Source organism: Bactrocera oleae, chromosome 6 (genome assembly GCF_042242935.1).
Source record: "Bactrocera oleae isolate idBacOlea1 chromosome 6, idBacOlea1, whole genome shotgun sequence".
Taxonomy (NCBI): Eukaryota; Metazoa; Arthropoda; class Insecta; order Diptera; family Tephritidae; genus Bactrocera; species Bactrocera oleae.
In genome coordinates this window covers 51,875,609-51,900,425 of record NC_091540.1, presented here as the reverse complement: position 1 = coordinate 51,900,425, position 24,817 = coordinate 51,875,609, and the positions used below count along the sequence as shown (strand labels likewise).

The 24,817-nt window shown below is 33.2% G+C and overlaps 1 protein-coding gene across 3 annotated transcripts; it reads right to left on the bottom strand.

Annotated features, from left to right (window-relative positions):
- Positions 1-2,949: 2,949 nt before the first annotated feature.
- LOC106624089 (uncharacterized) lies at positions 2,950-24,438 on the bottom strand. Of its 3 annotated transcripts, none has more exons than XM_036359144.2 (8): positions 24,319-24,438; positions 22,327-22,769; positions 18,277-18,400; positions 18,083-18,168; positions 17,838-17,996; positions 14,384-14,461; positions 12,688-12,862; positions 2,950-3,866 (listed from the first exon to the last, which is right to left on the bottom strand). In XM_036359144.2, exons 2-8 carry the CDS (start codon positions 22,399-22,401, stop codon positions 3,796-3,798), a joined length of 768 nt encoding a protein of 255 aa, XP_036215037.1. In that variant the 5' UTR covers positions 22,402-22,769; positions 24,319-24,438; the 3' UTR covers positions 2,950-3,795. The 3 variants fall into 3 exon arrangements, with proteins under 3 accessions (XP_036215037.1, XP_069967830.1, XP_069967831.1); XM_070111729.1 differs by having other exon boundaries at positions 22,327-22,610; XM_070111730.1 differs by lacking the exon at positions 2,950-3,866 and adding an exon at positions 12,559-12,635.
- Between the last annotated feature and the right edge of the window lie 379 nt (positions 24,439-24,817).

Below are 24,817 nucleotides of genomic sequence, written 5' to 3'. Positions count from 1 at the left end.
GCTGGTATAGTCCTGCTGCAACCATGAAATAAAGGAGCACATACTCGTATGTATTATGTTTGTATTGTGTGCTTAATGCTAAAAGCTTTCTGCTTTCAAAATTACGGTATCGAGAAATTTTAAGTTCACATACATATGTTACATAAATATGTACATATGTATATCAGTGGCTAAACAAAGGCAGACACTTTAAACAAGTGGAATAAATCCATAAAGTCAGCAATACTAAGTACAAAGTGGTTTTGTGAAGCTGCCATTTTCGGACCGAGCACGTGCTTATGCCATGTGCGACCAGAGAACTCACCTATAACCTATAAGTTGCGACATGGCAGCGCTGAGGTTACTTAGACGACATTTACGTAGGTGTAATGGGATTGAGCAAATATAACACAAAACATGCACATACACAACCGTATAAATGTTTGCATATTTCAACTAATTCGATAATAGTTTTGTTAACATTTGTTGTCGACCCAATTTTGTTAGATATATAAATTATGCGGTTAAATTAATTAAATTGTTGAGGTTGCGATCGCATTTGCAACTAAGCTTCAGCTCATTTATATTTATAATAAAAAAAAACAGGACTTTTTTAGCCAACTTCGTAATATACTTCTTATAATTTCTGTAGATTAAAATAAAACTATTTAATACTTCATAAATTCTATAAATCAAATAATTTAATTTTATTACAATAAAGAAATATATACAACGAGAAAAAACGTTAACTTCGGCTACACTGAAGGTGTATTTCTAATAGCAACTACATATATTATATGTATAACTAAGCCTGTAAACTTAACCGACCGACGATTAGCTAGTTTGATAACAACAGCCTTCAGAATATCTTTTATGGAGATATATATATTGATTTAGATCGACTAGTTTACGAGTATGTTATGGCTATAAGCAAAAGTGACTGGGCTGGAACAATTTGTTAGATTGCCGCGTTGCCTTCGACAAACATCTGTGTTAAATATCGTGACTATACGAAGTTTTGCAATCAAGGAGTTATTTTTGAAAGATCGGTTTGTATGGCAGTTATATGCCATATTGTCCGATATCGACAGTTAAAACAAATAAGCAGCTTCTTGAGAAGAAAACAGAGTTTGTAAAATTTCAGTTTGACATCTCAAAAATTGACGGATTAGCTCGCATATACAAGTATACGGATGAACAGACAAGAGAACAGAGATTACAAAATCGACTCAGCTTGTCACGCTGCTATATATAATATTATATGCGAGTATTATATAGGGTCTCGGCCGTTTTGTTATGGGTGTAGGAAAGTTTGTGGCTCAATTAATATATTCTATTTAGGGTATAAAAACAGGTTTATGTTTTATATAAATAATAAATAATGTCAAATGCCAGCTTAAAAGCAGCAAATTCACACGTCTAAGGATATAAAAATTATTGCATTATTCTTCTGCTGTCATGTGGGTAGTTAACACAATTTAAAATAACCTTTTTATCTAGTAATTAGTATTATGGCAATAATCCACGCCACATCAAGTATTAAAACGCTCTTAATGAGACAATAATACATTTGCAGCGCTCATTAACTGCTGGTAGCTACTGTAGTGTATGATGCTTATTAATTAAATCGATGTTATATAATTCACTGGGCAAATTTAATTATTAGTATGGCAAAGTTATTTACGAAAATGATCTGTTGCGAATGATCTTCTTTTTTAAATCGGAATTTACTGAAACCTTCAAAAAAAAAAACAAAAATATTACATTATTTAATATCCTTTGGCGAAACCTTCGTGATTGATTGCCGCTAAATTTCTTTCCAATGAAAGTACGAGCACAGGAATATGTTGGATTCCGATGCAATTTAAAGCTTACATGCAGTATTGATACTGCGCTCACACGGTATGAATGAATTTTTTACAACTGCGTGAGTACAAAACGTTGGAACTTAGTCCTTTATTATTTAATTTCTTTTATTTTTATACGTTTTTCACATCGAACTTTGAAGGTTACTTGGAGGCCAGGTTACCATAAAGAGTTATTGCTATAGTTTCGTTATATGAAAGTCATATTTCTCTGCCTGATAATCAGAGAGGTTATTCAAAGTGTCTTAGATAAAAAAGATAACAGAGTGGCAGATGTTAAAATAAGAAGAAATAATTACACAATTGGTTCGAAAGTTTATAATAAAAACAGAATTAAGACTCACAACTTCAGTCATGAACAAAAAATTATCGTATTTTATTTATTAAAAATATCATGTCAACTTTTACTATAATATGAATTAATTTTATGTTGCATAATTGCAGTGACAGTTTATTTAAATCACTTTAATTACTTACCTTTTACTCATTAACCAAAAAATTAAATATTGGACATTTTGTTTTATTTTTATTTTAGTTAATAAATATAAATGGTTAAATTGTTTTTTTATTCTCTTATATTGAATTAAAATTTTATTACAATATTTACAATGTACAATATCGAAAAGATTTTTCTGCGAAGTTAATTTTTATACAGATCTTGATTTTTAAGACAATGGTTTTGTAAATTAACCGTATTTATGTGCCTGCACATAGTAGGTGTTTCTTTATGTTTTAGAATTTATTAGAACTATAGTTGTCGAACTAGCTGTGAATTCTGTTGTCGTAAGACAGCCACTTTACTTATCATACGAGTACTTAAATAAATTCCGTTCTAGAAAAATACTGACAAACAACGTAACAAGAAGACATTATCGAGGCTTCCTTCAATCTAACGGTTTTTTATCCACTCGTTTTGTCAAAAACCAAAATTTTGATCAATCCTTCGATGATTTATAGTATTCCTCTGAAGTACGAGTCATGCTGTTTTTGATGATTGCAAATAATTTTAAGCGGATAAATCTTTCTGTCTTGAAGAAGTTTGAAAACCGAAGGCATATTTAAATATTTTTTTAACTAAAGATGGACGTCAGTATCCATGGTGAGCACTACTTAATAATTATTTCTGACTTTTACGTTTCCGTTGTAAATATCAATCGCTTGGGAGCAAATTGGTTTCAGTAGACAGGTTCGGCAAGCCTTATAGCGCTCAAAACCGTCACCTTATTGAAACAAACCTTTGGCAAAGCTACCTAGCCTTTGACACCGTTATACTACTCATTTGGGTTACTTCAAGCCGAGAGCTGATAAAACAGACAGAGCAATTGGAAATTAATATTCAACGCATTATTTGCGAGAAGTCGTGTAAGTTATTTAATACTCAAGTTTATTTAAACACGAAATGTAATATTCGAGGTAAAAGTTTTACACCTCTAAAAAACACCCTCTTTGTACATTTTTATTCACACTACAATAATTTCGTAAATAGTTTGTATATATGTGCACCTTTTGAAGACGTGAAATTTCTTTTAATAAAATAATACACTACATATATACACACATATACATATGTAAATCAGGAAATACAGAGCGGTGAAACGCTTTTTATTTTCCCAAAATATTTTGTTGTTAAATTGACAAAGGAGTATGCATTTAGTAGAATACCTATGTATGTCAGCCGCATTGATTATTCTGCTCACTTTGTGTGCGACTTCAAAAACTACTCTTCTTCTTCTTTAACCAAAATGCTGCCTGCATTTTTATCGCACACGTCACTTACGTGACTTTAAGCAGTACAAAATTAGCTTTAAGTGCATATAACTGCAACAACAATTTTCCCGTTTCATCAATTTCGCAATTGTTGCATTCATTCGTTAGAAATCCTGATGCTACCTCGGCTACTGTATATACTCTCCACCACGCGTTACTGGTTCTAATAGAGATAATATCACACTTAGAACGGAGACGGAATGTTGACAGTCAAGTGCAAGCAGTTTTCCTCTATCGGTTCGCTCGGCGCTTCCGCTAAAAATAAATGAAATGGGATAAATCAGATTAAAGTGGTAAATTAAGTTATAAAATGCCACTTTATAATCGATACACTCGCTTATATAAAAATATGTAGTTTTAAAGGATAGCCGTTAAAGTTGATTATGGCATAATTTAGTTTTAAATTTCCAATCATTAAATTTTAATAGTTTTAGATATACGGGTTGTATTCGTACTTTTGTGGGTGAATGTGGGAGAGTCGCTGCGATTTAAAATACAATAAATTTTCGGATAGAATGACTCGGCACAACTTTGCTTTTCGTTAATATTGGTAATTTTTTTTTAATTTGGGAGCATAATTATGGAGAGTGCAGTGAATGAAACATATATTCCTCAGGGAAAGTTACGATAGAACAGCAAGTGTCATATTAAATTAAACTTGAGGACTGGTACTGGCTCTATGAAGCCGTAGTTAAGTCAATACTGTTTTATGGGGTTGTTGTCTGGTGGAGGGCGCTCCGAAAGTACCACACTAGGTAAGCAGCTGGAGCGTGCTCAAAGAGTGGCCCTTATCGACATCTGTGGTGCACCAAGGAGTAAGTGGTAGAGTCTTTTGTCGGAAGCTCTTCATCAATTCTAGTTTTAGACTATCAGACCACTCAGAGAGGTGTGGATTTACTTCGATAGCCGAGCGGTTATACTGGCTTTGAGCTCGCTTACAATGCGCTTAAAACTAGTGAAGAAGTGCGTGACCTCATGAGCAATAGCTTCAAGCTACTTCCATATCATACTTGTATGGGTGCCCGGTCACAGCGGAATCACCGGACACTGCAAAGCCGTTGAGCTTGCTGAGGAGGGTACCCTCTCCCCAATTTCATCCGTTTAAAAGCGAGTCGGTTTTCCGATGTTTTCTTGCATTCTGGCATTAGACCTTTGGACCTCCAGTGTGCTCAGCAAGCACTGGTCAACAACCAGATTTTGTGCGACTGCGAGATCCTGTTGGGCCAAAGTAAACTGTAAGAGATGTTCCGAACTGCTGGCTGTTAACAAAGTCAATTTTGCCACAACTATAGGTATTCTGACTGGACACTGTCCAAAAAGTGCGGCTAAATATTCCGTCGGGCGCTCTATACGAAAGCTTTATGGAAAAATGCGAGGCGGAATCATCTTGTCACTTCCTTCTCTATTGCCCGGCTTTTGCCAGACTGAAATTGAAAGAGCAGACATACCTTTCGGGAAATAAGCGAAGTTGATGGGATTGATATTTACCGCCTTAATAAATTTGTGGTAAGCTCAAAACGCTTCGTCGTTCTATGAAGATCTAGTGATCCATTTTTAGGAGTTTTTGTGTACAAAAAGGACGAATTATCTGCCCAAACGAGATTCATCGATTTTGGATCAATCGTACGAACTCATCGATTACGATTTCTTCTTCACTTATAGTAATTTATTTATTGTAAATGTCATTTAAAATGGCGATATATGGAAAGTAGGCGTGGTAGTAGTCTAATTTCTCCCGTTTTCAAATTGTGGAAGAGGTAATAACATTTGGTTCATATTGACCGAGTAGTTTGTGAATAAGAAATTGATCCTAAAAGTGGCTCCTTACACAATTCTAAAATTGGTCCATACACAGGGCTGTAAAAAAGTCGTAAGTGTTACATTTATTATGTTTAGCGTTATTCTGTAGTTATTTTCCGCAGTTTCAGTTCTTTTAACCATAACCGTTAGATGGTTATTATTGGAACTTACTTGCTTTGATACTGTATGTCGAATGTTAGAAATATTGGTTGATACAGTTCTAGCGCTTTGTGACATAAATACTGTTAAGCTGTTAGAGGGCGCGGATGCACCAATAAAAAGAAAATGTTGAATCACATATGCACACTCTACTGTCATCTTCTTTAGCAAATATAAATTTTGTTGCGTGATTTGTGACCCAGTTACTACACTTTATAATTCCTTAGCTTTATAATTTTGATCAGCTATCAATATAAACCTTGAATGTTGGAGAAATATTCATATGGCATTTTTGCAAGAGTTGTAAAATGATTTTGACTAAATAATTGTATTCCAGTACTCTAGTTTTCGATTCAAATTCAATATGTTAAACAGCAACACGGTTTAATAAAGTTAATGTAATGTGCATGTAACTTAAAGCAAATTATTACTAAAGCGTTAGAGTAAAAAAGCGATAACAGAAACAAAGCCCTGAGGCCCACATGTGTATATTCTCTTAATTGGCATTTACAGTAAGCAAAACTAATTTACTATGTGAGTACAAACAGACACACATTTGTATGAGGACTCACTTATATATGTATAAAGTTTTGCAACGAACCTGGCTTGGATGTTTAAATATCACGAAATTGTCTGTATGGAACTGATAAAATTAATTCACTAACACTTACAGAATACATTACAAATTAATCATAGCAAGTCCAACAAAAAAAATTAATATTTTTCGCGTAAAAATATTTGTCATTGCCGACACCTAATGCATGTATATGGTATACATATTGTATTTTATATTGCTTACAAGTGGAACATCAGAATATTTACATACGTATACGTATAGGTCTGTACGTCAATGCCTGCTTTTTGTTGATAGCACATGACATAGCCAAACAAAACAAGGCCGGCCACAGGAAACAGGAAAACCCAACTACCTTGGGAATAATGGGGAATAACCACGTTGTTATATATGTATATAAATAGGTGCACATCCTAGCATAGTTCAGTAGCTGCTCACTTAAGGGGTTTAAAGGTGATATACAAGTTTATACGTTGCGTTGTCTATCTAGTAGAAAGTTTAGCTATGTAAATACTAAGAAATCTACTTCAGCAGTTCGCAATTTTATATTGTTAGCATAAAACAAAATTTGATTTTATTATTTTACTAGAGAGTCTACGGTGAGTTTTACATATTAAACAAATTGTAAGGATACACTACAAACTATAATTGTATCTGCTTCGCAGAAAATATGGGGATTTATATTTAATGTTTTCATTCTGTCAGTATTACCGTCATGTTTTCTACCATTTTACCAACTTGAGTAGTGAATTTAATTTTTAAAATTTAATGGTGTGACAGCATAAAAACTTAAGTTGACTAAACGAACCAAAGAAAATGGTTTCTTTTTATTTTTATAGCAATTTATGGCAACACATTTTGGGACAAAGGGGCAACGTAGAAAAAAATTCAAAATCATGCATATCAATGAATAGCTCGTTCGTATGTATATATTATATTATAGAATATATATATAGCTTACAGAAGTTCACATATAAATTTTATTTTATATTTTAACGTATTCAGACGAAATACATATATATTTATATATAATATATACAAAATAAATATATATTAATATAAGATTCAAATATGAACTATGTAGGATCGTAAATATAATAAATACTATAGATTTGATTTCTAACACCATATTTCGGGTACATGTTGAGTTCGTTTTTTAATTTTTGTTATAAATATGTGATCTAAAAATGAAATTCGAGTCAATATTTTTTCTATTTTTTGTTATAAAACCAAATTTATAGATGATAAGGTATCGCTACCTCTTTGATCACAACACAGATTACTCAACAAACAGCAACTATATTTTTTCGCTGTTTTCTGCAAAAGTATATAAACTTTTAGCAAAACTTTCTTTAGAATCGATTAAGTTCTATTGGTAACACTTATATAATTTTTCGTTCCCATGTATTAAACAAATATGTTGATATTTGACAATTTGTATGGAAAAATTCAGAAAATCAGTAGTAATGCTTAAAATACATGCATATGTCTGCAGTTATTAATAAAATTAGCGCCCTTAAGTTGGGTACGCCACTGCGTATACGCAGTTTTGCAAAAACTCGCCATGCAGAGAAACTTATATGCTTGTCATGTTTTTGGGAATATATCGTTTTTCATTGCCTACAAGTGCTAACATAAGCGTAGTATGTACTTGAGTCCATACATATGTAAATAAAATATGTTTGGGGGTAGAGGTTTCGAAAAGGGATTATTTGACGGTCGTTTCATTAAATCACAAATATTTAAAATCAACTTGGGGCACATACGGGTTGTAGTTATGAATATTAATATTACAAGATTAAACCCGTTATATATAAGTATAAATATATGCGCATATCTATCTTTAATAAAGCATAAAAGCGTTTTTAAGCGCATTGCCAAAAAGCACAAAAGATTTTTTTATATATTATACATAGGTATACCTATATGGGTACTAATTTCAACGGATAATCGCTACAAAATATTTCATTTACAAATCATATTTTTCTTCTTCATTTTGTTTATTCTCTTTGTAGTTATTTTGAAAGTAAGCCTGAGTACAGTCGTATGTCATATAAAATTGAAAAAGTAAAGCTCTAATATGTACATTTGTATAGTGGGGTTGGTTAAAAAACAAATGTTTTTCTTTCGCTCCGTTCTCTGAAAAACTGGTTGATATACACCGTTAAGAAAGGAATTGTTATGCGAAGGTCCATTGCTTAACGGTTTTCTATGTGTTTATTATTATCAGATAGAACAAATAAGAAAAATCTAAGTTCGGGTGTAGCTGAACATTTTATACTCTTGCAAGGTAAAGTGATATAGAGGATTTTCGAATATATTTTAATTAAGAGTTGGAAGCATCGCAGGCAAGAAGATATTTCATTATTATAAAGAGATTTTTTTGATTTGATTGACCGATAGATGCGGCATAAATTCAACCGGAGATTCGAAAATATTTATATTAAATGTATGGGGGCTAAGAGAAGTATTGACCCGATTTTTCCTATTTTTGGCACTAGAGCATGCTGTTACATATTCAGAGAAAAGGTGTTTTGATAATAATATATCTCTGTGTCATAATGGGTTGAATCGAATTAATACTTCCCTTAGCCCCAAATACATAATTTAAAGATTTTCGAACTTCCCGTTGACTTTATAACACTTATATCGGCCAATATGTGATTTATGAATATGAAATTGAGAGAGCGCGTTTTTCTAATAAAATTGTATCTTTGCGCCTAAAATCGATAAAATTGAGCGAAAACTTGCCTTAGCCCCCATACACGTTCACGTCTGTCTGACTTTATTTCATATATATGTTTAGATTTATATATATGTAAACTTGCTTGAAAAAAAGTTCTCAAGTATACATGATTAAATTATATAATATGATTTTATATGATTAAAAAAAAATAAGAATATAAGAAAAGTTTTTTATGACATGTCGCCGAATACCAACTAATCAAATTAGACCCGAACCGACAAAAAAACTACACTTTCACGTATTTTAATACAAATCTTATACTTATGGCGTTTCCAAATTGTTTTTATTTAAAATATATATGTATGTATTACACGTAGCAATTTCAAAATTATTCAAATCTATTCAACTGTCACTATGGTACTACCATTTCAAACAGGAAACAAGAAAAAACGTTAACTTCGGTTGCACCGAAGCTATAATACCCTTCACAAATACAAAATATCCCTTCAATAACTTTATTTTGTTCGTTCAGTTTGTTATAGTGATCCGAACAATTTCTTTGCAGATTTCCCCATTATTTTAGGGAATAACCTATGCCAAATATCTCGTCAAATGAAAAAGCTTTCCATACAAGCTGATTCCGATAGTTAAGTTTGTATGGCTGCAATATGATGATCAGATCGATATCTCAAAACTGAGGGACTAGTTCATGTCTGTAAAGACGAACAGATGGAGAGGGCTAAATCGACTCAGCTCGACACGCTATTCATTTATCATACATACTTGTATATATATTTTATAGGGTTTTGGACGTTACCTCCAAGTCGTTACAAACTTCGTAACAAACTTAATATATCCTGTTCAGAGTATAAAAAGCTCAGGTGTAGCAGCCCGCAGAAATCCTATGTTATGAGGATTAGAAATGCACTGAGTGCAAAAAATCTCGAACTAACCTCAAATTGGCCAAACTGACTGTATTTTGAGTTGTTGTGACATTTGATTATTAAATTATAAAATTGAAAGTTTATAAAGATGACGGTAGTTAAGCAGTACAATTTATTAATATTTACTAGCGATTTAATCGATACTGATTCAAGAATTTTCGATGGTATTATAATTTTTTCGTTTTTTATTTGCTTCCAGTGTTTCTAGGTGGCAACTTCTTATAAGCGGTTAACCTAATTCACAAGAAACTTGAAGAAAAAAGGAAGCCAGAAGTCAGCAATTTTTGAAAAGTTCTAATTTAACAAATTTATGGAGTGACCTAACCTAATTTTTTGAAAGATACTAGTATTCTTTTAATTTTGCACGAAAAAAAAATTAACTTGTATAAAGTTTTGAAGTGACTAACTATCGAACAGATACCGGCACATTGATGTGCGGTAGTGCGCTGACTAGTATGTCGATATTGTTAGTACAGTATTAGTTTTATGCATCTATGTATGGATATACAAATATACTTTCATAAAATTTACTAATAGTTATTTTAATTCGCAAACTCAGCATGATTTAGCAAGTTTTGCACTCATTTGCCATTACATAAACTTTCGACTTTGGCTGATCAACAATAGCTAAACCATTAGTCATGAAGTAAATACATATACATATCTACACACACAAATGCAGATACTTATTTGAAAAATGCCCTTGTTAATATTTCGGAAGGATACTAGCAATCTGTCAAGCCCATACTTTGGCTTCCTGCGTGCGATTTGATACGTGCCTCTCTCGTATGCAACGTTTTTTCCCAAACCACAAAGCAAATCACGGCAAAAGCGGCAAGTAGTTTGAGGCAAGGATTGTGGCCAACTTTTGTATACAAACGTGTGTGTATAAATTTATATGTTTGTGTTTCTTGCACAGTTGTACATACCATATAAATGCAATATCCGCACTGTTTGCTGTTGTTTTGGCGCTTAAACGTTTCGACCTTCGTTATGATTTGATTAACGAGACCTTTTATCAGCGCAAATCAATTATGTGTGCGGTGGTCGAATAGTTTAAGTTTAATAAGATAAATGACAGCTACAATACATATTTGGATAATAAATTAATTTAACCTCTAAAATAAATGATGCTTAAACTTATATATATAACATTTACGTATACTTATATACATACATAGATATGTATAATATATCTAATGCGCTTAATGTTTGTAGTTTTCCTCTTTTGGTTAAATCAGAGATTATAGGCCTATTACTGTATACGGGGTCTAAGCCGATTTTATCAATTTTGTTCAACAGGGAACCCTTTTGTCAGAATTGGTGTGAAAAAGGTAGTCGTGAAGATGATTTAGAGTCGAATCAACATTCAAATGGAGAGCATTTTTCACAGTCTGTGAGGTTTTTCTTTTTTTATAAAATGGATGCTAATATTATGACTACTTTTGCAATAATAATTAAAATTGATGTTATAATAGTAATTGAAAAGATTATCTATACTACTGATCAGTAGATTCATATCAGTAGACAAATATACTTATTTAATTTATAAATAATTATTAGTTAGCCTCCTCATCAGTAAATTGAGGTATTTCATTAAGATTTATTATAGATAAGTTGATATAACGTCAGAAATCTGTGTATACTGCGATCTTTATATTCGGCATCTGATAATGATCCACTTCGATAAATTTTTTTTTTGAAAACCTACCGGTAATTTTGAAAAAAAAATCAAAAATCAATCAGGCACCTAATTTTCGTCTTTTGCGTGGGAATCGAGGTGCTGTTAAGCCAATGCGTGTCCTATTGATGAAAACAAATAGTAATCGGAAGGTGCCAAGTCAGATGAATACGCGGGTGGGGTAGCAGCTCCGAGCTAAGTACTTCGATTGTATCCTGAACCGAATTTGCTTTCTGTGCAGGTGCATTGTCGTGCAACAAAATTACTTTGCCGTGTCTTCTGCTCACGATATACCGCACCCTTCTGATCCCATCAAACATAGAACATGGCATTCTTACCGAATCAATCCGTTTTTGCAGTCGATTTAGATGGTTGTCCCGGATTAATCCATGATTTTTTCCGTTTAGGATTCATAAAATAAATCCATTTTTCATCGTTAGTGACAATTCGATGGAAAACTGATTTTCTTTCGTGTCTTTGAAGCAAAATTTCACAAGTGTTTTCTCGGTTTTCCATTTGTCTTTGAATAAATTCATGTAGCAGCCATTTGCCACACTTTTGGAGCTTTCCCATAGCTTTCAAACGGTCTAAATTGTTTGTTGTGCAACAACTAACAAGGCTGCCATTTGCTTTTGACTCAAAGTATCATCTTCAACCAATATTGCTTGCAGTTCGGCGTGTTCGAACTTCTTTGGTGGTCTTCGACGTTCTTCATTTCTCATAGCAAAATCATTACCTCTGAACCGCTGAAACCATCTTTTGTACGTTGCTTCTGGTAGAAGCATAATCACATATATGACAAGCGTTCCATGCGGCTCTGCAGCACTTTTCTTCAAATGGAAACAAAAAAGTTACTCTCCGGTACGAAATTTGACATTTTCATACAATGAAAAAATATGATGTTGTTTGTTATTGAATATGTTTGATAGATGTCATGTACGGGGAAATGGGAGTAGATACACGTTTTATTCGATTTTAACTATTCTCATAATGAAGATACACGTTTTATTCGATTTTAGCCATTCTCATAATGAAGCAAGAAGCACTAAATATACCATTTAGAAAATTAAAAAGTTCACGAGCAAAATTAAACCACAGGTACCGATCGAAAGGACAGCTAAATATGTCAATTTCCATCGTCATCCTGATCATTTCGATATATACGAATCTATAGCTAACTCTATTAAGTTTCGGTATTACAAACAACCAAAATCCAAAAACAACTTAATTACCTGAACTGGTAGGAATTTTATGGTTTTGGTCCATCTCTTCGTGTATCGTTGAAATGTGCGTGTGCGGATTCGTTGTTATGTAAGGACTGGCGATGGATTTTTGTATTTTCGTTGCACGTAAATAACTCTGACTCGACCCAGCTCCACCATCAGCTGATTGTATCACCACTTCGGTCTGTGAAAAGAAAGGTGTTTTAGCAATACTTTAAACGCTTTTGTTCGTGCGCAATGCATAGCAGTAAAATCAATAAAGATAAGAAATACTATTTTATGTTTTCTTCTACATGCCTTCGTATTTTTTTATTTGCTACTTCGATTATATTTCCCCTATCTCACAAATCATCGCTCTTACAATAATCTTAATTGCATACTATTAGCAGCATTCCTTTTTTATAACTTTTCATCTTAATGTGTTTGCTTTTAAAATATTTCACTGAACTCACAATGAGGCACATGTACTTATATACTATATACTTGTAGATTGATATACAAGTACACACGCTTTTCTATCTCAGTTTTAGAGTCGATTAAATACGTTTTTTTGTGAAATCCCGAGATATCGAAATATTCTAATAATATTAAATTTTTAACCAATAGCTGATGCTGAACCTTCTAATGCAGCCATAGTATTAATTGAATGAGGGTCGACACTCAGTTTGTGCTTTTTTTGAGGTATAGAATTTGTTAGACGGTGAGATGAAAATTGTCAATGTAAACGTTTGAGATTGCACTGAAATCCTGTTGACTGTCTGACCATCTGGCCGTCCGTGCAAGCGATATTGAGTGAAAACAAGACACCCAATGGAGGTTCGTATTGCAAGTGGGTGGATTTGGACCATTGCTATGATCACAAAAAAAATATAATCAAAAAAGAACAAGTAGACAAGACTAAATTCGGGTGTAATCGCGGATTTTATAATCTTGCAACTTGACATAATCAAAGCCCGGAGAATTCCTTCAGACGCTGGCGAAACTTCATATAAAAAAAAGTAGCGAAAGAATTCAACACTCATTATTCGACGAAATCGTGAATGGATTACGATAAAATTTGGTATTTTATTAAGTTATATTATAGGTCATAGACTTAATTAGTTTTATTACTTCCCGTCAGCGAAATTAATATTAAAAGCATCTTCAAATTAGATATACATATATGATATAAACTCAACTAAAGAGGCTAAATTTAATAGATGGAGATGATGTGCAAAACGACAACCCAAACATCGTATTGGTGATATTAGGGATGCAAGGTTGCTACCATTTCTAATAGAAAAGTTTTCCCAGCGCCTAAAAGTACTAGTATTTCCCTGGCTTTGGTTCATGCAAATTGCGAGATTATAAAATATTCGTTTTCATCCGCACTTAGCCATTCCTTAACTGTTTGTTATTTACAATTTTCAAAAGCTGGAAATCTTTTAACTTACAATTAAATTTAACATTCAAAGCAATTACCGTCATTGTGAAAATTTTTTTGGTTTATTGATGTTTACATATTTTCATGATGTGGAAAAAAAATTCACTTGTGTTACAGTACTTAGAAGGTAAATAAAAACCATATACCAAGTTAACTGGTTTTAATATCATAATATAAATCTATACCAATATAGATGAATGTAAAAGTATATGTGTTTGAATATATGTATGTTTCTTTATCTTGAGTTGGAAATATGACCCGTAGAAAATTGCTAATTCTTACCCGTATCTGTTGATTCCCGCAACCAAGTCCCTGCAGGTAATTTTGATATTGCGATATCACGCATAGCAGACAGTAAGACTTAACGGCGATAAAATGGAGAAGAAACGATATGAATAAGATTAGAATAGAAAATAAAAGGCAATAAGATATAATAAAGTAATTGCTGGCAGAAAATGTTTTACTTATACTTATGGTGTATGTAAGCATGTATATATGCCCTCCGTAATACAGTTTTGCTGGCGATACACATATATTATATATAATATATAAGTGTGTCTTTAAGAAATACGGTAGTTATGGCCGGACTTTTTCAACAACGGGAACACAAAAGAATTTATTTAATACTTTCCTAACGAGAGCAGTCAGCGGTTGAACAAAAGCTGGTGCTTCAACAGGTCAAATGAAGCAAGTTTAGCTAAACAATAACAAAATTAAATCGTTAACATATTTAAGTGTGTTTCTGTTTTTGTTCTCAAAGCTGTTGTACATCTGTGAGAGCACTTTTATATGTATAGCATTTAAATTTGCATAGACACTACTTATGCCGTAAAGAAAATTAAATTTACAGATAATAGCACGCAGAAGCACAAAAATTTTTATGGAATACCACGAATTGCCATCTAAGCTTTTTGATTTGTTCAAGAGGTTATCCACAACAATTGAGATTAGAAAAGTTTTGGGCGCGGGAGAGTTGAATGTTTGTTACACGTGTATAAATCTTCAGCATCTTCAAGTAATCTTACAGTCAGTTGTATTTTATTTAATAATTTCTGGATACACGAACCTTTAATTGATTGATATGGCTAATTTAAGATTATTACTGAGTGCAAATCAAATTTATCGCATGCATGATCTAGATGTCATTATTTGATTTTCGAGATTTGTATAATTTCCCTTATAGTTTCAACGTAATCTATAGAATAGTAAGAGTAAAACCCCATTTTGATTTTACTGATGTTATTTAAATATCTTGGCAGTACTGAAACGGTATTACACTAAGATAACATATTCACTTAATGCCTGTACAATATATGCTGTATTAAACGATATAATCGACATAGAAAAGAAAAAAGGAATGGAAATTTATTACTCATTCATTTTTGATCCTAAACCACATTGTGCTCAAGGTATAAAATTCTGTAATTCCACTTCGACTACTTTGGAAGCAGTGTTATACATATACAATATATTTTTAATTGACCTCTAAGTAATCCTTTTATCATTCTATTCAATTATTTTCCCCCAACATCTCTTATGGATCAAATCAATACATTTTAATTAAAGTTTCGGGTATGCAGCGTGTTTTGGGTAGACTCGTATCAAAATCTTTTGCAAAAACGACATCCTTATTGGTGACGAGAAGTGGGTTTATGAATATATATAACAACGTAGTGAAGAGCAAATCAGCCGAGCAGTATTTTGAAGGCGATAACAAAGATTTGTATTAAAATACGAGAAAACGTTGCTTCTTTTTTTTTTTTTGTTTTGTTTAGCCACATGGTATGGTTTAACTCCGCTAGACTATTTTTTGTGGGGATACGTTAACTAACGGTGTGGAATGCAAAGCTAAACATACTCTAAATTGCAAATTAAGGCAAATTTAGCAATTTGACTACTTTCTGTTCATCTCTCTTCAGTTATGTCTGTTTGTTGAATCTATGCTAGAGGCTTGCTCGTTTTGTCACTTTCCACGCGTTGGTAAGTCAAAAAAGTTTGTCTTTTATTATTTAATATGTGTAGGTGCTATTTATACCTTAGTTATGAAATTTCTGAGACGGGTTGTTTCCCCATGAAGTTTGATATTGCTCAACATAAAATCTGCCATAAAATTAATTCACTTGTTATAAACATGTATGAGTTACATAAAGCAAATAAGCTGCTTTAATTCGATTTTATTTTTTATAAATTCGTAAAAAACAGTCATGAGTATGCAACAATTGTGAACTGTGATGAAATTATTCGAAGCCGGTGAGGCTAAAAATCTGTTGTATATTGATTTCGTTTTCGGCCAATATCTGGAATTTTAAGCTTTTTCTAGAAACTATACAAGTAACCATGCAATATTAAGTATATGAATGAACTTCTCTCTTATAGAACGTTGGTATCTTTTATGATTCTTCGTATATCGGATGGTATTAACATGTACACCAAAAGCAGAACAACAAGAAAGTTTTTGGTAAGATATTACCTCATTCCTTTTATGTGCTATTATATTTTTCACTGTGTCACCTTCGCCGAACCTAGCTCTGGTGGTCTTTTCTCTGTACTCCTTTCTTTGCAAGAGATGTAGGTAGGTAGAAGCTTAAAAACAGAGCGCATTGCCTGAGGGCTTGGGTGGAAGGCCGATGGAGGATACTGTCGTGAAGTATCCAGCAATACCAACTCTTGACTATAATAGCGTTTTTTTTTGCCGAAATACTGCTCCTAAGCAAATCCAGCCTTTCACTCTTATAGTAGAGCGGCAATCCTAGCTTTGAACTCACTGACCGTGCGCTCGCCGTTGATTACGGATGGTCTAACCTTATTATCAACAAAATTTAGTTTACAAGGCCAAAGTGAATTCGCAGGCAACTGTCAAGCTGATGAGTTGGCTGGGAGGTGCCCAGCCTCGTTGCAGTTGGAATGGGAACGGGTCGGAATTAATACTAGTTAGGCAAGGTCTTGCGAGAGCTTAGGACAACTATCCGTAGAAAAAACGTTAACTTCCTAAATAAAAAAGCTTTCCATACAAGAACTTGATTTGTTCGGAGATTATTGCATTACCTTGTATAATAATACATGCCAAATTTCGTGAAGATATCTCATCAAATAATAAAGTTTTCCATACAAGAACTTTATTTTAATCGATCAGTTTGTATGACATCTATATACTATAGTGGTGCGATAGCGAAGGTTCCGAGTTTTTGGGGAGTAAAGGATGTGTGCAAAATTAATTTCTTGGTAAATAAAGTAATGCGCTCCAATCTTGTCGTGACTCTCATATCAATTTATTTAATCAACTTCGTTCACCAAAAATATCTGGTTCTCTTAAAATGAAAGTTCAATCGTTTGAATAGTGAAATGTGTTATCTTTATAAAATACCTGCGACTAGAATAGTTGCAGATCAACTAGTTGTTGCAATACAATATTTTCTACCCGATCCATAAATACCCGGTTCGGTTGTTCGGTAAAAAATTTTCGCCCAAAAAGGATTTTGCATAACTTCAAACAATACTAACACCAATGGCCACAACGATGTAAATATATATTATGATTTTTATAGGCGTGATTGGCAAGAACTCTTTCAAAAATGATAAATATGAAGCTAAAACCAAGAAATTATTAAAAAACGAATGCAATGCCTATCAAAGTCGAATTTTGCTTGGAGTATCAAAAACATATGGAAACATTTCTATTACACAAATGCACACATAAATGTATAATATATAAATTTTTTTTTTTTTAAATACTTACATTCAGACACATTATAAAAAAGTCAATGGTGAATATAAAGCCGACTACGGGATCGAAGTTCACCATTTGTGTAAATGACAAATAAACCAAGTGAAGAATTTCAATCAGTACATCGCAAAGCATGAAAACAATCCAGGGTAACAGAAGTTGACGCTTATTCTGTGCAAGAAAAAATATGTTTTCCAATTAATGATTTTATTGTGGTTTGTATTAAAAAATTTAAGTGACAACTGGTTGCCGCTTACTTGCTTCAATCCCACGAACGTTAAGAGCGACGACAAAACGATAAAGAACGAACAAATCAGAAACAGAATATTAAATACAACAATAGCTGAAACAAGAAAGAAAAATTGTCTATGAAGTATTATTAACTGTATTTTAGAAAAATTTTCCAAATTAGTGTACTTATTCTAAGCACACACACCTGACTGACACTTACCCGGTGTTATCTCTCCTTTGGCCAAGATGCTTTCTCCTAATGGTTGCCCTCTGCTGCCAGCCAGAAATTCCTGTTCATCGTAAACGGTAATGAGCATAACAACGGTGGAGAAACCAAAGTACACCTAAGTATATTCATAAAGTACAACGTTGGTTAACATCTTGGCACATGGAATGACTAATGCGAGATAGTGTAAAGTAATTTAAGGGAACATACATATACAACCAATATATTATAGAATTATATATATACTATATATTATGCAATGCTATACTATGTGGGTAAAAATTATACATTTATGATTATTTCATGTTGTTGAGCTATTTAAGTGATCAGTACTCAACTACGAATATGACCGCAGTTAACTCTTAATTAATAATCACAGCATAGAGAAGAAAACATACCATCGAAAGTACTTGTACATATATGGTAACTTCATGCATCCAATTAAATGGTCACTTAGCTAATTTGCTACATTAAAGGACAACTGAAATTGGCTACCTTCGCCCTTCAATAGGTTTAATGTATCTTACAAATTATTACCGATATGTATATTATCTAAATATTGTCTTCATTCCTTTTAAAATTTCATGATAGAGTGGTAAAATGGGTGAAATCGGATAATATTTAAGCACACGCCCACATATCGGTTATATACGAGATTACGTAAAATGTTGTAATTATATAAAGAAAACATTATCGACATTAAGTTTAACATATTTATATGTATAATTCTTTTACATCGATATATTATGCTTTGAAAATGTTCAAAATCGGTCCAGAACTACACAAACTAAGTGAAAGTATAATACCGGGCATACTACACTTTAATACTGAAAATTTATGAAATCAGTCCGAGTATTACCTCTGCTTCTGTATACCACATATAATGATGCTTGTTTTTCTAGTAGATTTTAATCCATGAAAGTTCGTCACTGTGTGAGTTAACTTCATAAAATTGCGTAGATACATGTTCTAAAATATACTTGAGTAATGGAAAAAGTTAATGCAATCAGTACAAACCTTTTCCTAGCCAAAAGTTATGAAAGAACTCGGCTCGCCTTTTAAGAACTTGGTTTCCGCATTAATCTCGATATTCGAGTTAACCCTGAACTATTTGAAATTTAGCGATATTGCAAAATAACTCACATATTTCTATATCTTTCTATTAGGTATATGTGGTCTAAGAGAATTATTGATTCGATTCACCCCATTTTTGACTATTATTAGAAAAGGGTTCTCTCCGAACCTCTATAATACCATATATTTCACAGATTGACCAATATTTTCGATAAAAAGTTCGCAACAAGAACTGGGGTCCACATATTCAGTATCTGGGGGCTTGAACCATTTTGCTTCGATGAGCCCAACTTTTGGACATAAGATGGTGCACCTCAAAGGCACTGTTTGTGCAAAGTTTTTTCTGAATACATTGGATGATTCTTGATTTGTATACTGGAGAGTAAAAGAATCAGATGGAGTTTAAAATTGTGTTATACAAGGTGCGTTCCAAAGTAAACAGTAAAAAAGTAACAAAGTAAACTCTAGTGGCGCCATCTATATGTCGACTAGTGCGTTAGAATCTGCTATCCTTTATCGACTTCCAGTAAAAATTTCTTGACATTTCATCTAGGTATTGAAGTGAAGTTATTGCGTTTTAAGTGTCAGTATGTTTTCGTCATCGGTGCGAAAATGAGCCTCGAACAAAGAGCCAACATTAAATTTTGTTTTAAAATTGGTAAAACTTTTACCGAAACGTTTCAATTGATTTGTTTTTATGATTCCAAGGGTATTGTCCACAAAGAATTTATTCCACCCGGCCAAAACGTTAATGCGGTATTCTACCTTGGAGTTTTGAAGCGTTTGGTGCGCCGTATTCGACGTGTTCGGCCCGAATATCGCGAAGTTGGAAGTTGGCGTTTGTTGCACGATAATACGCCGTCTCATCGATCGACGCTTGTGGCCGATTATTTGACCAAAAATCACATTTTAACAATCAACCACTTCCCGTATTCACCTGATATGGCACCGTGCGACTTCTACCTTTTCGGAAAAATGCATTTGCCGATGAAAGGAAAGTGTTATGCAGACGAGGAGGCCATTCAAAAGGCTTGCATCGGCAAACTGGCGGCCATACCGGGCAACGAGCTAAAAGCTCGTTCGACATGCTTTTGGACCGTGCAAAAGTCTGTATTAAAGCAGAAGGAGACTATTTTCAATAAAATTATATGATTTTGCCGATAAAATCATTTGTTCTGTCTTTTTTTTAAAACTCCTGTTTGCTTTGGAACGCACCTTGTATGAAAGTAAGCGTGGCTTTTATCTGATGTCGTGGCTAAAGGGCGGGGTATAATTTGAATTCACAAGGTGAGTAAGGATGTCAAAAAGATTTACCCTGAGCGAATTCGGTTATTATAGGTTGTATGGTCTAGAAGATATGAACATTAAACTTACTAAGTTAATGTAAGTCGTTGAACTAAATAACTGTCTTGCATCTTATTGTGAAACTTAGTTATGGTAATTTATTGGTTTTCGATTAATGGCGTTGGTAATGGTCCGATTCCAACCCCTTGGGTGTCAAGAAATATGTTTACCAAGTTTCATCGAGATATCTCAAATTTTACTCAAGTTACAACTTGAACAGGCGGACAGACAGACAGACAGTAACTCGGAATTCAACTCGTCTCTTTATCCTGATCATTTATATATATATAACCCTATATCTAACTCGATTAGTTTTAGGTGTTGCAAACAACCGTTAGGTGAACAATACTATTATACTCTGTAGCAACATGTTGCAAGAGTATAAAAATAAAGAACGTGCCATAAAAATAGATGCCATATAGGCTTAAAATGAAACCAATCTGACGAGTACACTTTATTTATTCAGTAGATGTGACGTCTAAAACAAAATACGCTCACACACTGAGAGATGCAGGAAATTTGACACATGTGTACGATGTTATTACAATTTTGCATTTTTCGTGACGATTAAAGTGCGGCGTTGCGTCTGTAGGTGAAAGCATTTCATGTTTACTCCACTCTTTTGCAACAGGATGGTAAATTTTAACCGTATCAAAATGTTTCGTCAGTGGTCGGATACATTTATAGCAAATGCAATATCAGTATATGCAAATTAAGGAACCCTGGTTGACGATATATTGTCCGTTAGAACCACAAATGTATTTCTATTTAAAGATCTATGTATACTTACGTATGACAGGGTTTACGGCAATGTAAAGGGTATCCTTAGATACTAGAAAAAACTTTTAAAGGACATTTCCTAAGCATGTACAAAAATTTTACGATATAACGCGTAAGGAAGAGTTAGGTTCGGGTGTAGCCGAACAGTTTATACTCTTGCAACTTGCAACGATCAAAGTCGCCAAAAAAAGGGCGGGGTTATAATCCGATTTCATCTATTTGCACATTGTCGGGTTTTCAAAATTTTTAGACCAAAGGTATCCCTTGCTTCTAGCGTATTCCCGATTTCGAAGTAATAGTATTATACATATTTTAATCGTTTTCTATTCAGCGTTTGGGCGCTGTTCTCTTGTAAATTTTAAGTGAAAAATTTAAAGTTTACTATTGTTGGAGTTTTAGTTAGAATAAAAAATTGTAAACAGAATTCATCTATTATAAAGATTCTCGTATGTAAGATTAGTTTGCACTCAACAAGTTGCTGAACGGTTCTCGAGCAAAGCCGATATGAATGTCTCTTATTACGGCATTGTATTTGTGTATATGTATATAATATTTGTATACAATTAAAGTGTATATAGAATGGCTGGCTACATACATTGCCAACTACTATTCCCTTCATATCCTATGAAATGCTTTAAGGCGAACTTATAAGGACGCTCTAACCAAAAAAATATTCACTTCTCGTTACGCACATCACAAAGAAAGCTATGATTATCGCTTTTCGTTGTTAACATATCTATGTCACAATAATATTCGTTGGTACACACAAATTCAAATACTTCTATATATACATATGTATGTACATGTTCGAAATCTATTTAAAAAAAGTATGGAGTAGGTACTTACCAAAGTGTAGGTGGCGCTTGCCATGCTTCCGGTACGCACCGTCTTCCAAAAGCAACAAGACTGCAGTATAGCCATTTTCGTGTGTTGTGTTTGTGATTTTTACTTTTTGCTGTGCATCTACACAACTTTAAATCCACTTGTCAAGAAGTGCACGCCACTACTTTGATCTTGATGGCACACAAATAAATGTAATCAATGTGCAGAGATCAGACGCTTAAGTGTGCACATTTTAAAGAGAATACATTAGTTTCTTTGTTGCAGGTGTTTCAACATTTAAAAGAGCACTTCGAAATTAAGAACAAAAAAGCACAGTTTTTGCATATAATGTTTGAAACAAAGTAAATTTCATAAATATACTTTGTGTGTGGTGAAAGTTTAATATGCTATATTTTTCAACAACTCATCTTTTTATACACTTACAAGGTGTTGCATAGAATTAATACCTATATAAAAATATGATCAGCGTTATAAGACGAATTGATTTTCGGATGTCTGTCTTGTGGATGTTTAATATGCCACTGAAACTACATCGGTTGCGATTTAACATTTCTTACTATACTGTAGATGGAGTGATAACATTAGGCATACTCCTCATTTAACGGTTATGAGTATGTTGATAAGTGTTTATGTATTGTTATGTATTGTTGTCTTTATTTAAATTTAGCGCTAAAAATTTGTAAATGTGTTCGACGCAATGATTTTTTTTAGCTTACCCTCGCTGTTCCATATGTCTAACTGACATATTTCATAAACTACGTGGGCTAATCTCTAATCTCTAATTCAGAATTCAAAATATATTTATAGCTTGGCAACGAACACTTTCATAAGAACTGTTATGCCTTCTAAACTAATTTACCAATTCAAGTGATACCTCTTACAGCTATATTAGCGGTGTATCGAAAATACATAACCACGTCCCTAGATTGATTCTATAGATTGCCTTTCTTAATTACTACCAAGTTCTTTAATTTTTATATAAATAACTGATGCAACCGTATTTTCTTAAAAATATTATTTGAACATTAATATCTGGCAATTCTATTTAAATATTGGACACAATCGGTAAATATATTGGCCTCCATATACTGAAGGAAATTATTCAATTTTTTGTTGCTGTTAAATGTGCTATTAAATAGACGGTAGAACAGACAGCAAAAATTTAATGAATTTGTCTCATTATATGTAGATGAATGATGGTATAGACCCATCTAATTAATAATATCCTTTAGGTGAACAAACTTTTTTTTTCAGCACATCATTTTGCGAGAGTATAAAATGAGCAAAATATTTTTTTTAGTCTCTTATATAATATTTAACTTTCAGTTTTTAAACGGAAAAAATTGTATCCTTGCAAGCTGCGATAGTCATTAGAGAAAAAACTAATTAACCATTAAACTAATTACGCCGTGTGTACGCTGTCTAATCCAAATGCGCGCTTATTAACTTTTGGAGCAAACAAAGGAGATATGGAGTATTTTTTTTGTTAGCAAATAATAATAACAAAAAAACCAGCAGAAAGAGTTTCGCGATGAACATAAAAATATTACATTTTCAGCACGTTATTAAATTATTTCATAAATATGTATGTTGAACACAATTACTATTTTTATATTTTCCGCACAGCTCCAACTTTACACAAATACTTTCAAGCTTTAAAATTATTATTATTTAGTATTAACTATATATAATTTCCGAACAGCGTTTAAAGCATTGATAATTTGCACTTTTGTTTATCTTGTTGTTACTGTTTATGTAGCCATATCATTTATGTGGCCTTATTATATTTATTGTACTTGCAACGCCTGGCAAAGACGCAATGCTTTTCCTTTAACTGTTGCCGCGTGTCACTTTCTAACAAAAACATAAAGAAACATTCACGTACATAGATGCCAACGGCACGTTTTCTTAAACACTAACATGACTAATAGACGTCATAGTCGGAACGGTCTAATAAATCACTCAAGCAAGTTGTATGCAACACAGTTTCCTTACATTCGTCTTCTCTTGCAGAAAAAAAAAAATGCGAAGAACCATAGGAATACGAGTATGCTAGCGAATATTTTCCGTGTTTCCGATTTTCCCGCGTTACGTCTGAATCGCACGAAGTCAAAGGCTGGACTAACTGGATTGCACGCAACAGCGTTGTTTTATTCAAACTGAGTTGTTGTTGCCGCAGCTGGTTTTTGTGAATGAAATCTTGTGCTGTGAATATAGAAAATGTAAACAAATGCGTAAAAGCTCTGTGCTCGTCGCATGCTCGTGAGTCGTCGTCCATCGTTAGTTGGAGCTTTCACTTAATTTCTTGCATGTACTCGTAGATATGTATCGGGCTAATTGCCTTCAAATACACTTGTGCTAATGGCTCTATGACATATACCTTTGAGTACTCGTATAAGTATGAAGAAGGTCTTTAAACTTTTATCTAAAAATGTTGCGGTGTCACCGCAATGGCTGTAGGGGCTTTTAGTGCATACACTCGGTTAAAAAAGTT

Excerpts from the sequence above, each read along its gene's own strand:
- LOC106624089 (XM_036359144.2), bottom strand. The coding sequence starts at position 22,401 with ATGGCTATACTGCAGTCTTGTTGCTTTTGGAAGACGGTGCGTACCGGA. Across the intron at positions 18,401-22,326 it reads CAAGCGCCACCTACACTTTG|GTGTACTTTGGTTTCTCCAC; the intron begins GTAAGTACCTAC and ends GAATATACTTAG. Across the intron at positions 18,169-18,276 it reads CAAAGGAGAGATAACACCGG|CTATTGTTGTATTTAATATT; the intron begins GTAAGTGTCAGT and ends TTCTTGTTTCAG.